General features: G+C 45.0%; 1 protein-coding gene across 6 annotated transcripts; it reads right to left on the bottom strand.

Moving 5' to 3' along the window:
- Nucleotides 1–185: 185 nt before the first annotated feature.
- On the bottom strand, nucleotides 186–10,948 carry esrrd (estrogen-related receptor delta). Of its 6 annotated transcripts, none has more exons than XM_036131469.1 (9): nucleotides 10,861–10,948; nucleotides 7,617–10,025; nucleotides 6,937–7,275; nucleotides 5,795–6,110; nucleotides 5,386–5,539; nucleotides 3,949–4,065; nucleotides 2,103–2,453; nucleotides 1,625–1,897; nucleotides 186–503 (listed from the first exon to the last, which is right to left on the bottom strand). In XM_036131469.1, the coding sequence occupies exons 3-9, from the start codon at nucleotides 6,990–6,992 to the stop codon at nucleotides 265–267; spliced, it is 1,506 nt and encodes a 501-aa protein (XP_035987362.1). In that variant the 5' UTR covers nucleotides 6,993–7,275; nucleotides 7,617–10,025; nucleotides 10,861–10,948; the 3' UTR covers nucleotides 186–264. The 6 variants fall into 6 exon arrangements, with proteins under 6 accessions (XP_035987362.1, XP_035987367.1, XP_035987364.1 ...); XM_036131474.1 differs by lacking the exon at nucleotides 10,861–10,948 and having other exon boundaries at nucleotides 2,103–2,264; nucleotides 2,358–2,453; nucleotides 7,617–10,068; XM_036131471.1 differs by lacking the exon at nucleotides 10,861–10,948 and having other exon boundaries at nucleotides 7,617–8,368; nucleotides 8,453–10,068.
- Between the last annotated feature and the right edge of the window lie 2,221 nt (nucleotides 10,949–13,169).

The following is a 13,169-nucleotide window of genomic DNA, read 5'->3' as shown; positions in this document are numbered from 1 at the left end:
AGAACTCCTGGTTGGGACCGTCTGCCGTTGATGCTCCAGTGGATTTCCTCCTGCTGGGTCACAGATATTCGGCCATTTTTCCTCTCATTGGCCCGTTTCTCTGACCTGGAGAACAGCAGGACTCTTCAGGCGTGGAACATAAAAGTTTGGTTCATGTATGATCTCCTGATCCCAGATGTTTCCTGTTTTTTTTTTTGGAAAGCTGTGTTCTGTCCGTGTCCCTGAGGAAAGCGGCTGCAGCAGTGAAGGCAGAGGAATTGCTCCTCAGGCTTTGGCCTCCAGCATCTCCAGCAGCAGCTTGTGGACGGGGACGCGGCGCTGCCGGTGCAGCCGCAGGAAGGCCTGCACGGCCCGCCCAGCCGTCTGTCTGAGCAGCGGGAGGCTCATCAGCAGGCGGCCCGCCCGGTGCTGCTCCCCGCGGGAGGACTCGTAGTCCTGCAGGGCCTCGTGGAGCCCGTCCTGGAACCTCTGCAGGGAGTCGGGACAGTCCAGCGGGTCGGCATCTGGTGGTGGAGACACAGAGGGGGTTACTGGGGTGCAGAGATGAAATGAAGCAGCAGATTAAGGTCAGAAACAGAAGATCCACCGTCTTCTGTGGCTGCATTGATGGGAAACCCCCAAAAGCACCGCTGGCCGCCGCTAATCAGTGAGTTTATTGATCCGAGGCTCAGAGCCTGTGTCCCGCACTAATTACGATATAAAGCAGTCAGACGGGTTAATCAATAGAGCTGTGGGTTCCTCTGCTGCAGCTCCCAGCCTCTGATCGATGCAGGCAGACTCACAGCGTTCCCTCTGTCTGCATTTAAATCAATACATTTCATGTTGAACACTGATCTCTATTTATTCACTGGATTTATTCACTGTTAGTGGATTTACTAACAGTATGAAGTACTGAGAAAGTCATGTGCTGAAATATTTTGCATGTTTATTATATATATTGATTTGGTTGATTGCAGATTTCCACACAGTGATGCTGCACAGATGTAAGAAGGTTCAATGGGTGCTAGTATGATATCTGCATACATACTTGTATGTATAGTAAAGGCAAATTCTCAACTCTCCCAACTCTGTATATCATTACATCATTGATTATATTTTTGGTCATTTGTTTACTGTTACTTTTATTACTTTTATTATTATTAGTATTATAATAATGCAGAAATGTGTGTGCATACACACTCTGTATGTAATGTATAGTTATATATGTACACTGCAGTGTGTATTTTGCAGATTTCTGTGATTTTTCTGTAGAAACTGAAGCTCTGTGGAGTTTAATTGGTTCATTAATTTAGCTCTATTGTAAATCTGTCAGATTTAAAGATTAATGCACAGACAGCATAAAAGTAAATAGCATCTGACATTTTAAAAGTCTTAAGCCCCCCTGAACATGAGAAAATCCTCGTTATTCGATGCTGTAGTGCATATATTCCCTAGTTACTGGGGGGAAATAGGGAGTACCAATATGGCGGCTGGTGGCTTCACGGTGACGTGTTCTACCAACGGCCAATCAGCATCCAGGCAATAAATAGAGATCAGCTTAAAGCTACATAGAGCCGCTGCTGCCACCTGCTGGAGGGAAGAGGGACACACCAGGCAATCAGCCAATCAGGAGGCGCGTTCGTACCTGAGTTGGCCAGCGCCACGGCCTTCAGGGTCACCGCCTCCTCGGGGCTCATGTTCATCGCCCGGTACCTGGCCGCCAGGTGGCGCACCTCCTCGTACACGTCAGCCAATCCGGCGGCCCGGCACTGAGCCGCGTCCAGGCGCAGGTTCCCGGCAAAAACAAGCTCCTCCCCCGCCCTGGCCTGCGAGCGCCAGGCCACGCCCACCAGCAGCGCCTCCATCCAGCCGCTCTGCAGCAGCGACATCTGGTCCAGCAGGGAGAGCTCAGAGAAACCTGGACAGGTAGGAGAGGCTCTGCTCAGCTCGTTAATTAGCGGTCAGTTCAGCCTCTGAGTGTGGAGGACTTAAAGTTCTGCTCATGACATCTAGACTTTCTCCAGTTAAATCACCTCCACTTGCTGCCATCTTTTTTCCCATAAGCGTTTTCTGCAGCTGCCTCATGTAGGTCACTTACTCACTTTAGATAAATACGGGCCTACCTGGGATCTGCTTGGCCCAGCCGATCAGAACCAGCAGCTCCCGGTTCAGAAGGTCAAAGAGGGTCAGGAGCGTCTGCAGGCTGCTGTCCTCGGTTGAGTCGTCCTGATTGGCTGCCAGGGGGGCGGGCTCTGTCAGCAGCAAATGGGAGATCAGCTTGTTCCCTGAAACGGACAGGCGGGCCGTCAGAACCAGGAAGTGTGGCCGGAGTGGGAACCTGGGGGTGGAACCTGGGGGGGGGGGGGGGGGGGACTCACTGGAGCTGAGCGGCAGGCTGTACAGAGCCTTGCCTCCCGTCTCCGCCCGCCTCTTGTATTTCTGCCGGCCCCCTCTGACCCGGTCCAAACGCACCCCTGAAAACACACAGTGAGCATTTCAAAGAGATCAGCGGCTCTGGTGCTTCAGCTGCTGGAAATAAAATCCTTTCTCGTCTCTAAGGGGACGTTTATCTGCAGGTCGGACCTTGTCTCAGGTCCAGGTTTCTCCGGGCCGAGCCTGTTGCCATGCCAACGGTTAAATCTGTTCTGCAAACGTTTTCCAAAGCTCCCAGACTGAGGTTGTGTTCAACCTTCTCCAGACCACCAGCACATTTAGTTCTGGACCTTTTTCCCCTCATGCAGTCTTGGATCTCTGGTTGGTGCTGAAGTATAAACCTGCTCTTCATCCTCAGTGTTTTGGGTCAGAACCGGCTGGGGTCTGGTTCTCTGGACCTGCACACTAACCTCCTCCTCAGCTCCCTCCAGAGAGGAGCAGTCCCCCAGCATGGTGCTGCCACCACCGTGCGTCTCCACGGTGCTCTGGCTGGTTTTATTCTGGGGCTCCAGAACACACTAAGCCCACCTGGTTCTGGCAGGTTCTGGCCTGGATGTTTTAGTTCTTTCTCCACTTTAAAGGTGTGGGGAATCCAGGAGGTTGTCACGCAGAACACAACCAGAACCCGCCGGTTCTTCCTGCAGCTTCTCCGGTGCTGTTCTAGGCCTCCCTGACCACAGGTAACCGTCTCCAGGCCCGTTGTCCTGCAGCCTCGTGTCCCATCGCCCACCAGCCCGCCCGGATCAGGCGGCTGACCCGCCAGCAGGAGGTCCAGCTGCAGGACGGTGGTTCTGGAGGACCGGAGTCGGGCCTCCTGGTGTAGATGTTCTCTGGCTTCTCCTGACTGATACCTTCACCTCTCTGCTAACTGTGGTCAAAAGCTGCTGCACTTCATGCAGAACAGCTCTGAGCAGCTTTTTCTGATAATTTTTTTTTTTTTTTTTGATGTGTTTTTCTGCCGAGGTGCAGAATAAATGTTTCCATCCCTAAAAGCTGCTCCTGCAACAGAACCTGAAGACATTTGGACCGGACCAGTACGTCTCTGAAAGGGTTCTGATTAGGGCTGGACCATACAGGAAAAAAGTGTATCGATAAAATAGAAATCATATTGATCATAATCGATAATTATTAACAAATTCTAAATATATATCTTAAGTGCATTTCTGACCATTTTATGCTGTTGCTTAGCAACCTATTTTTAGACACAGACGCAAACACTGAATTCAAACTCAAACCTTTGTTCAACCAACTTTTTACCAAAACTGCAAGTTTTCAAAAATTAACTCTCTGATGGGGGCGGAGCTTGGTTCCTGGGTCTGCGTTGTGATTGGCTGGGAGAATGTAATGATGTAATATTAACCTGCATGGTTAGAATGCAAAATAAAGGGAAACTGTTATTCTATTGATCTATTAATTGACCCTTTATTCTACCATTGATATACGTGTATCGGTCGATATTTATCGTTATCGGATTATCGTCCAGCCTTGGTTCTGATGCTTCTGGACCAACACGGACCGAGCCGGGCTTCATCGTACCTTCCCGCATCATTCCCGCCTGCAGACACTTCTGGAAGCGGCAGGCCTGGCAGGCCTTCCTCCTCCGCTTGGTGATCTCGCAGTCGTTGGTCACCGGGCAGCTGTACTCTATGTTGCCTTAACCAGAAAACAGGAAATAAACAGGAAACACGTCAGACCGTCTCTCAGCACCATGTAAGTCCTGCCGCTGCGGTTCTGGGTCCGATCTGGAGTCTTCACACCAGATGCGGATCAGACGGTATTGATCCGGTCCAGGCTGGCGAGGCGTGGCGGGAGGACGGCAGCCAGCAGCTGATGGCGGAGCTGAAGGCTTCACACACCGATCGATGCTCAGAGCGCCGCCGTATTGATTGGTCTGCCTCCTGAGGGCGGCGTCTGATTGGACCAGGACCGTCCGTTTTAATAATAATAATATAATAATAATAATAATGATAAATGGCCTTTACCTCCCTGATGGTTTCACAGGGAACCACAGGCTTTGGTTCTGCCAGAGTTTTACTACATTTATCTGATAGAAGGATTTTATTTAAATGCTTTAAAGCTAATTTTTTTTATTAATTTCTAACATCCATCAATATATTTCTGAAAAAGTTGAATTCTGCCTTTATTCAGAACAGAGAGGATTTGAAGTACTGTTTAATTTTTTTGTTTTAATGAGGAATGTTGGTTTTCTGTCACTTTTTACACAGATGAAGTGATTAATCAGCTAAAGAAAGAGAGAAAAATTTATCTGAATCTACCAATGTTTCTGTTTCACACTGCAAAAACGGAAACTAAAATTAAGTAATATTTCTTAAAACGAGCAGGTAAATAAGATTATCTGCCAATAGAATGAGATTTTTGCACTTAAAATAGGAACAATTCATCTCAATCATCTTATTTAAAGTGCAAGATGTCTAATTATCTTATTTTAGGGGTCAGAATACTCATTCCATCGGCAGATATTCTTATTTACCTGCTCAAATCTAGGACAAAAACACTCATTTTAAGAACATTTTACTTATTTCTAGATCAATTTTTGCAGTGTTCTTGTTTTTTTCTCCAAAATCTCCAAATTTCTGGGATAACAGAAGTGCTGCTAAATTAAAAAATAATAATAATATAGCCATACATATATTGAAACAACCACAAAAATATAAAGCATTTACATTTTTCAAGCTTGTAATTGTGCTTATATTTCAGCTTTTTCTCCCTTTTTGCCCATAAACAACGAAAATAAAATAAACTCTTGTAAATAAAAATTTCAAAAAGATTTTATTGAATTTAAACCTGAGATTAATTTGGGCTAATCTCTTTTTGTTGCTCTTGTCGCTATAGATAATTAGAAAACAATGTGTCTAATGACTCTAAACGTTTAGTATCTTCCTGCTTTAGTTCCTGTCTGGAGAAACGGTAAACGGACTGAACTTATATGAACTTAGTGATGAAGATGATCACCTTGGATGGTCCTCTTGAAGAAGGCCTTGCAGGCCTCGCAGGACGCCACGCCGTAGTGGAAACCAGACGCAAAGTCTCCGCAGACCAGACACAGACGTTTGGGCCCCACGCCGCCCATCGGGCTCCGGTAGTCGCCTCGGAGGATGGAGTCCACCTGAGGAGCAGAGGATGGAGCCAACATCAACCCAAACCCTGGAAGCAGCTCCTCACACAATTCCAGAACATGAGGTTCTATTCTTCAGATCTGCTGAAAGCAACCTGGATCTTAAACCTCGGAGCTCGTTAGGGCGCCACCTGAGCCGATGTGAGATGTTTGCTCGCCATGACGGTGAAAATCAAAGGAAAGTGGACCAGACAGGAAACTGGAGACGGTGGAACACAAAGTGGAGCGACAGGAGGAAGATTTTACCTTTGCTGAAAAGGAGCCAGACTGGGAGTCTGAGAAAGCCAGCGAGCTGTCCGCCGCCACGGCGCCTCCTCTCCTGGAGCTGCATCCTCCTGGAGAGCAAGGAGCCGGGTCTCCACAGAGGAGGCTGGAGGAGGAGGAGGAGGAGGAGGAGGCTGGGCTGGACAGGAGGAAGGCCTGCTGTGAGGGGCTGAGCGGAGCGGCGTCCAGGGAGAAGGAGGGACTGAGGGGGGAGCACTGGAAGAAGGAGGAGGGAGACTGAGCTTCATCAGCCGGAGAGGAAGAGGAGGAGGAGGAGGATGAGGAAGAGTGCAGGAGGCTGAGGAGGAAAGTTAGGGATGAAACAGGAAGTGTGAGAGGAGAAGAAAATAATAAAAACATGAATCTATTTGGATTTCCTGTCTGAGTCAGAAAGTTTTTTAATTCCAGCTGATTAGGGTTCAGCTGCTGCCGGTACGGAAGCCCAGGAGGGCCAAAAAACAGGAGGCCGCATGTTTATACATTTCTCCTTCTGTGTTTACCTGCCCTTATAATCACATGGTTGTGCATTTTTAAACATAACTTTTCTTATCCATTTCTTTTCATTATTTTATTTTATTTCTGTTAAGGAGAAGATCGTCAGAACCAATAAAAACAAAGGAAAATACTTGACAAAAATTAAAAAATAAAAATTACAAAAGATAAACCAATCACCAATGTCCTTTTTGCCTTTTTGTGTAGATATTTACAACCGCATACATTTATATTTCCATCTTTTTATTTCACACATTTTATCTTGACTCTTATTGCATTTTTAGATTTACTGATCTGATAACATGTCAGGTGTTTTCTGACTTTAACCAACTGTTTTTGTTTTTGGATCGTTTGCCATAAATACAGGAAGATCAGCATTTGTGGTTATCGTTTAATTACAATCATTATTTTATGGTTGTGTTTCTGTCAGAGCGGCACAACAAACTGACCTGCAGTCGTCATCACCGTGTGAAAAAGAGCAAAATCAAAAGAATCTCTGTGAAATCTCTAAGTTTCCCTGCTGGCTGCAGGCCACAGCGACGCTGGTCCAGACGGCCTGATGCTCTGAGTCTGAGCTGTTTAAATCGTCAAAGCTTCAACCCGTAAAAGCTCCAGATGAGAGTCTAACTCACCGTCGAGGACTGAGGAAGTGATAGTCGTTCCTCAGACCAAAGTCGGTCAGCTCCATCCTGAGCCTGGTCCAGATCTCTGCAGCGTCCACAGACACATGTGCAGCTCCCTGGAGCCTGGACTGTTATTTATCTGCTGGTCCTCTCATCACACAGGAGGCGACAGCGGGGCGGGGCCTGCAGCCTCGGCCAATCGGAGCCCAGAAGCAGGGGGATTGACTTCTTCTGCGATCATCTCTATTGATTGGGACGGTGACAGATGTAGGCCACGGCCGCCTGGAGCTCCGTCCCGTTTCTGGTCTTCAGGATGAGAATCTTTGGAACGAACATCTAAAAATGAACCTGTGAGGGCAAAATGAGACATTAACGGCCGAACCTGAAGCAGCTGTGAAGACACAGATGACCAGTCAGCTGCATTTAGACAAAAATATTCAGAATTACAGTTTGAATATTTAAAAACCAAATCAGCCTGGACGCAGAAACTTTGATCAAAGTCTGGCTTTTCTCTCTAATAAATTAAATAAATGTAGGATTAATCTGAGGAGGGCTTAGATACACAGGCGATGAGAAAATAATTAAAACTAAAAGTGATTAGGCATAAAAAGTAAAAATGTGCATAGTTATATTTTAATGACATTTTATTACATGAATATAGAATCTACTTTTAATTACCTGAAAGTTACCTTGTTTAATATTTGAGTTATTCTGTCATGAAGCAGGAAGTTGATGCATCACCTGCACAGAATAATACGTTTTTTTGTTCTGTTTGTTTTTTTATTCAAGCAAATTCAAAATACAATTTTCAAAATAGCAGAGAAGTACAATTAAACATATGCCAACCATAACAGATTTTCTTTAAAAGACAAAAAAATTATATAAACTTAAACAGTCACATTAAAGTTAAAAAATAAAAATAAAAAAATAACACAGGGGTTTAGCTAAAGTATACTGTTATCAAATCTGAAAACTTTACGGCTTTGTTATATTCCAGTAATTTGATCGAAGCATGAAAGTTTTTTACATCATTTTGGAATGCTTGTAAATTTGGAGAATTTTTGCACAGAACAAGAAGTCTAAATCTAAACCCGTTACTTCCGGGTCAGGTCCAGTTCGGCCCAGTTTAAATCCAGTCGGAACCAGACATGGACCGGTTCAGTCTGCCCTCTAGTGTTCACCCTGGAGCATTGCAGTGATTAGTGGATGGACGGGCTGAGCAGAACCAGAATATTGTGGGTATTGAACAGGTTTAGTTCTGGACTCCAGCTTCTCTGTGAGGTCAGCCTGACTGAAGAGCATCTCAGCTTTGATCTCAGCTGCTCCTAGTTCAGCAGACCTTTAATTGTCTGTGTTGATGTTTGGTCTGACCCAGATTCATCCATGAACCAGAGCAGAGGACCTGAAGACGGGTCGCCTGTGAGCTGCAGAGAGACGTTTCCTTCAGGAAGGAGAAGAACGGACCTGGATCTAAGAGTTTTATTTAAATTAAATGTTTTATCTGTGAAAGTAAAACTGCCGTTACTCAGGATCACAGGAAGGACCCGTCTCAGGCCTCGGCTCCCAGAGGCCACCACCCACCAGAACCAGCTGAGCACCAGAGTTGTGCCGGTTCTCTGGACGGTGACCCGGTGTGAACTGCTGAGGCTGCGCTTTGTGCTGCAGGAGAGAAACAAACAGTCGCTCTTAATCTTTGGCTCAGACGGACGGGCAGCTCAGATCTGTCTCACCTACATCTGCTGTTTCATAAGAGCTGCACACCTGGGCCCTGCTGGAGCGGCAGATCGTCCTGGTTCCCACAGCTTCCTCTGAAACTCAGCCAGCAGAGCCCAAAACACCTGAGAGAACCCGTTAAACCCAGAACTGCTGACCCTCAGAACCTGTTTGCTGCCCGGCTTACAGGACGTCAGCAGCAGCTACCTGTGCCCCCATGAATTAGACAGTTTGTCACGACTTACTCATCTATTATATATCAAAAAAGAGCTGAAACTGATTAATATTAAATCAAAGATAAGGAGAAAATCACCACAAGTTTCAAACACGGGTAAATAAATAATTAATCTGGGACCAGGTGTTAAGCAACAGGTAATAAATCTTGGTGGAAACCTGGATTTAGATTTCAAGTTCAACAAGCAGGACCAGCAGTTTTTTGTTTATGCCAGATTACCAAACAGAAACTATGCTCACCTTTTATCCAGCCAACACAACAAGAACATCTCTCACCTCACCACCAGCTGCCAGCTTTGAACATTGGACTAACCGCTGAGTATTAAATTAACAAATTCCCCAGATATCTCACATCACATCTAAATCATCTGTAGAAAAACATTTAGTCCAATCAGCTTCATTCAATCCATTCTTAAACCACATTGTTGATTTTTTTGGAATTACATCATCGTTTACTGGCCTATTATTTAATGTATTTTGGAAATAATTTTGAAATTACTTTAGCTTTAAAGAAGAAGCTTGAAGATAATTATAAAAGGAACCAAACTGTTTCCTAATTAGAACACAAACATCCGTCCCTCAGCTCAGAGCGGTCCAGGTTCTAACCCTGAGGTCGGTTTAGATCCGCTGCGGTTCTGGAGGTGATATAAAAAAGGTGAAAATGTCTGAGACGCTCCAAGAAGATGTCTACACGTTTGTTTTGCTTCCTGGGTTTGAATTAAACTCTGAGCCGCAGATTAATCTAAGCAAAAATATCCTGGGATGAAGGGAGCTGTCCTGGACCCGCAGATCCGACTGTGATCCCGGCAGCTGCTGCTCACCTGACCCACTCATCTTCACCAGAACTGGGTCAGTGGGTTCTGAGTCAGCCCTGTCCGTCAGCTCACCCTCACCCAGATCCCCGCAGGGCTTATCTTCCATCGCTGCCACGGCCCAAAGGTTCTGCTCCCAGTCCTGTTGGAACCGGCTTTGGGTTTGCAGGAAATACCGCTAAGAACCAAAGTTCTGTACAGAACAACATATGTTCGGTCAGTCATCGTAACAAAATAACTGTTTTTGCACTGAAAAGGTTCTAGTGAGTCCAGGACGGGTTCTGTTGTCCACAGCGAGAGAACCAGCTTGGAGTCCTTCGGTACCATCTGGTCCAGTTTCTGTGGAGGATCAGAGAAATGTTACCTGCACAGGTCACTGGATCGGTGCCGATGAACCTGCAAACAGAACGTTTAGGTGAGAAGAACCGTTCTAATCAATGAAAACATGAAGTGACACCAGAACCAAGCAGTTTGGACCGTCAAGACAGCCTGGTACTTCAGAACATCACAGGTTCTTGGTGAGATGGAGCCGCATCACCTGGAGGTTAACCAGAACAGGTCCAAACTGATCAGAACCCTGCAGGCCAGAACTATTCACCCCCCGGCAGATTTAGGTCTAAACTCATCTGCTGAACATCTTCTCCAAACAGGAAGTTCTGGAGCGGCCCAGCCAGAGAATCTGTGGGAGCAGCTACAGATTAGGGTGATGGTCAGGAGGGCTTCCAACCTTAAACACTTAGAGCTCAAAGAGACGGTGGCCTGCAAAACTATTCAGCCCCTGCTATGTTTCATGTTTTGTTTTCCTCCCAACCTGGAATTAAATGAAGCGGTAGACATTTAGCACCATTTGATTTACAGAACATTTCTAAAACTTTGAAGCTGTGAATTTGTTTATTGTGACGCAAACAAAAAATATAAAAATTAAATTAATCTAATCATATAGATTCAAACTAAACGTCTTCTATTCCAGATTGGTTCTACTCATCAAACCCTGCAGTCAGTTTCATCTTATTACGCTGATTCTGTGCAGGAAACCCAGATGCTTGACTTTGCAGCAATCCCTCACATGTGGCGACAGTGGGAAGAAACCTGCAGCAGAACCAGGCTCAGTCTCAGGGGCCCGCTGCTGGAACCCTGTTTTCTTAAAAGATTTGGAAACATGTTAGTGTTGAACCTGATTTAGAGCATTTCCCTAAAGCAGGCCGTCGTTGTGGGAGTGGTGGCCTGGTGGGTGGAGAGGATGAACACATTAGTCTTTAGACTTTAATGGATGGATGGATGGATGAATGGATGAATGGATGGATGGATGAATGGATGGATGGATGGATGGATGGATGGATGGATGGATGTTATTTTAATGTTATTTTCTATCGGCTGAGATTATTGAGACATCTGGAGTTTAGATGAACGTTCAGTAAACAGTAGATATTGTTACTTTGCACAGTTCTAACATACTGGATATACATTAATTGCTGGAAGTTTTGCTTTGAAGTTTAATGTTGAAAAAAAGGGGTTAGAAAATGTTTTTGTCCTGAATATACCAGAATTTGCACATAACCTTATGTTTTTGTCCGTCTGATTTCATAATTTTTAAATATTACTTCATCAGCTGTTATGATTAGTTACGCAGTACTTGAGTCGCCTTCTTACTGAATACGTTTTTACTCTGATTTGAGTAAGAAGTTACTCAAGTAAGAGTAAAAAAGTGCTGACTACATTTTACTTTTACCTGAGTAAGCATGTTGAAGTAGTGCTGCTCTTTAGTAAAATGTTTTTTTTTAATCTTGCCTCCTCTGACTAAAACTGCTTGGAAGCATCATGTTTCACCTCATAGTCACACCGTTCCTTTAAGAAAAAGAATCCTAAATACTGGGTTCCCTCTGGGTTCTGGCTCATGTCAACAAATCCAACCTGACAACATGATGCTTAAAGACTTTCTAGACCAGTTTCTAATATGGATTCTAACTGACTGTGGACTCGTTTTTCTGCTTTTTATCGTCCATGCTGGGGCTGCACAGCTGCCAGTGGCACTGCTGCCTTGCAGCAAGAAGGTCCTGGGTTCAAACCCTTGGTTCTGCATGCAGTTTGCACCCCGGGGAATGTGTGGGTTCTCTCTCTACACCTGCGTCGTTTCATCAAATGTTTCGTTGATCGGATCTTTTCAGCGTTCGACTCCAGGAATCTCAGAACCAGTTTTTAACTGTGAACAGAAGGACATCACTCGTCTTATAACACATGGATCGATACTTCTTTTCTTCATACAACAGTTTTGGAGCCAAAAAGACTTATTGGAGGAACGGTGAAGCGTTGCGTGTTTGCTGGGATGTGTGCCGAGATTTAAGCAGCGCTGCTTGTTCCACGAAAGTGAAAGCTGATATTCTGCTGGCTCACAGGTTCAGCCTCGCACAGGCTGGACCTGAGTAATCCTCTTAAAGCTGCCCAGGGTGTGAGCGCAGGGATTGGCCTATAATTCAAAGTGGCTTACAGGCCTGGATCTCCACAAACAGAGCGAGCATTAAGGTTATGGATGCAGGTGCAGGATTAGAGCTGGGCTGCTAGCGAGCATCCCCTGCAGTGACTCAACAAACAGGCTGCGCACACGGCTAGCATGCTAACCCAATGTTAGCACAGCTGACAGCCATGAAAACAAACCTGATAAATCCTGCAGATACAACAGATACAACACATCTTTGGTTCTGCTGTGTTTTCTGATAAAACTTCTGCACCAGGGGTCACCAACATGTGGCCCGCGGGCACCAGGTGGCCCCCCAGGACCACATGTGGGGCCGACGAGCCTGTCCTAAAAACACAGAACCTCCAGTAAGCTGCATCTAAAACTTTATTTTATTATGTTACTCTTCCTGTTTATTAACACCTGCATTTATATAGATTAAAAAACAACAATATCTATAACAAAGCATGAAAAATATGTTATTTTTACAGAAAGTTAAGAAGAAATCTGACTGTTGTAGTTCAAAGATCAGTACTGGTAGCCATTGGTATGACACAACGCTAAAAGTAGCTCTCAGTTTCTTAAAGGTTGGACGAATATTTGTACGATCAGCCTTTGTCATGTTGGACCGGCACCACCTAGTGGTCAAACATGTAGTTTCCTGACATATAGTTTTATTAGAGATTCACGGATGTCTATTAATGCAAATATTTTCTGCTTCATTCACATCCCTCACACAGAGTTCGTAAATTGCCTAAAAAAACTAAAATTCTTTCTAAATTGTAAATTTAAAAAACTCTAACTTAATTGATCAGTGTCAATGTTATTGCCCCTACCTGTGCAATGTGGAGTATTCCAACATTTTTCTTATTTTGCTTCTCAGAAGAAAGATTCTTTGGTTTAAATTAAATTTAGCATCATGTAATCATTCCTTAGATGCTTTAGTTGTTGCCACCCTGCTGGGTTTTCTTTGACTCTGCAGCGCTTTGGGAACACAGTCCCTTAATTCTGATTTAGTCTGATTTAGTCAT

The sequence above is a fragment of the Fundulus heteroclitus genome, unplaced genomic scaffold, assembly GCF_011125445.2.
Source record: "Fundulus heteroclitus isolate FHET01 unplaced genomic scaffold, MU-UCD_Fhet_4.1 scaffold_44, whole genome shotgun sequence".
In the NCBI taxonomy this organism is placed as follows: Eukaryota; Metazoa; Chordata; class Actinopteri; order Cyprinodontiformes; family Fundulidae; genus Fundulus; species Fundulus heteroclitus.
This window is presented reverse-complemented; position numbering and strand designations above follow the sequence as displayed.

Excerpts from the sequence above, each read along its gene's own strand:
- esrrd (XM_036131469.1), bottom strand. The coding sequence starts at position 6,992 with ATGGAGCTGACCGACTTTGGTCTGAGGAACGACTATCACTTCCTCAGT. Across the intron at positions 6,111-6,936 it reads CACTTCCTCAGTCCTCGACG|CCTCCTGCACTCTTCCTCAT; the intron begins GTGAGTTAGACT and ends TTTCCTCCTCAG. Across the intron at positions 4,066-5,385 it reads CTTCAAGAGGACCATCCAAG|GCAACATAGAGTACAGCTGC; the intron begins GTGATCATCTTC and ends TTTCTGGTTAAG.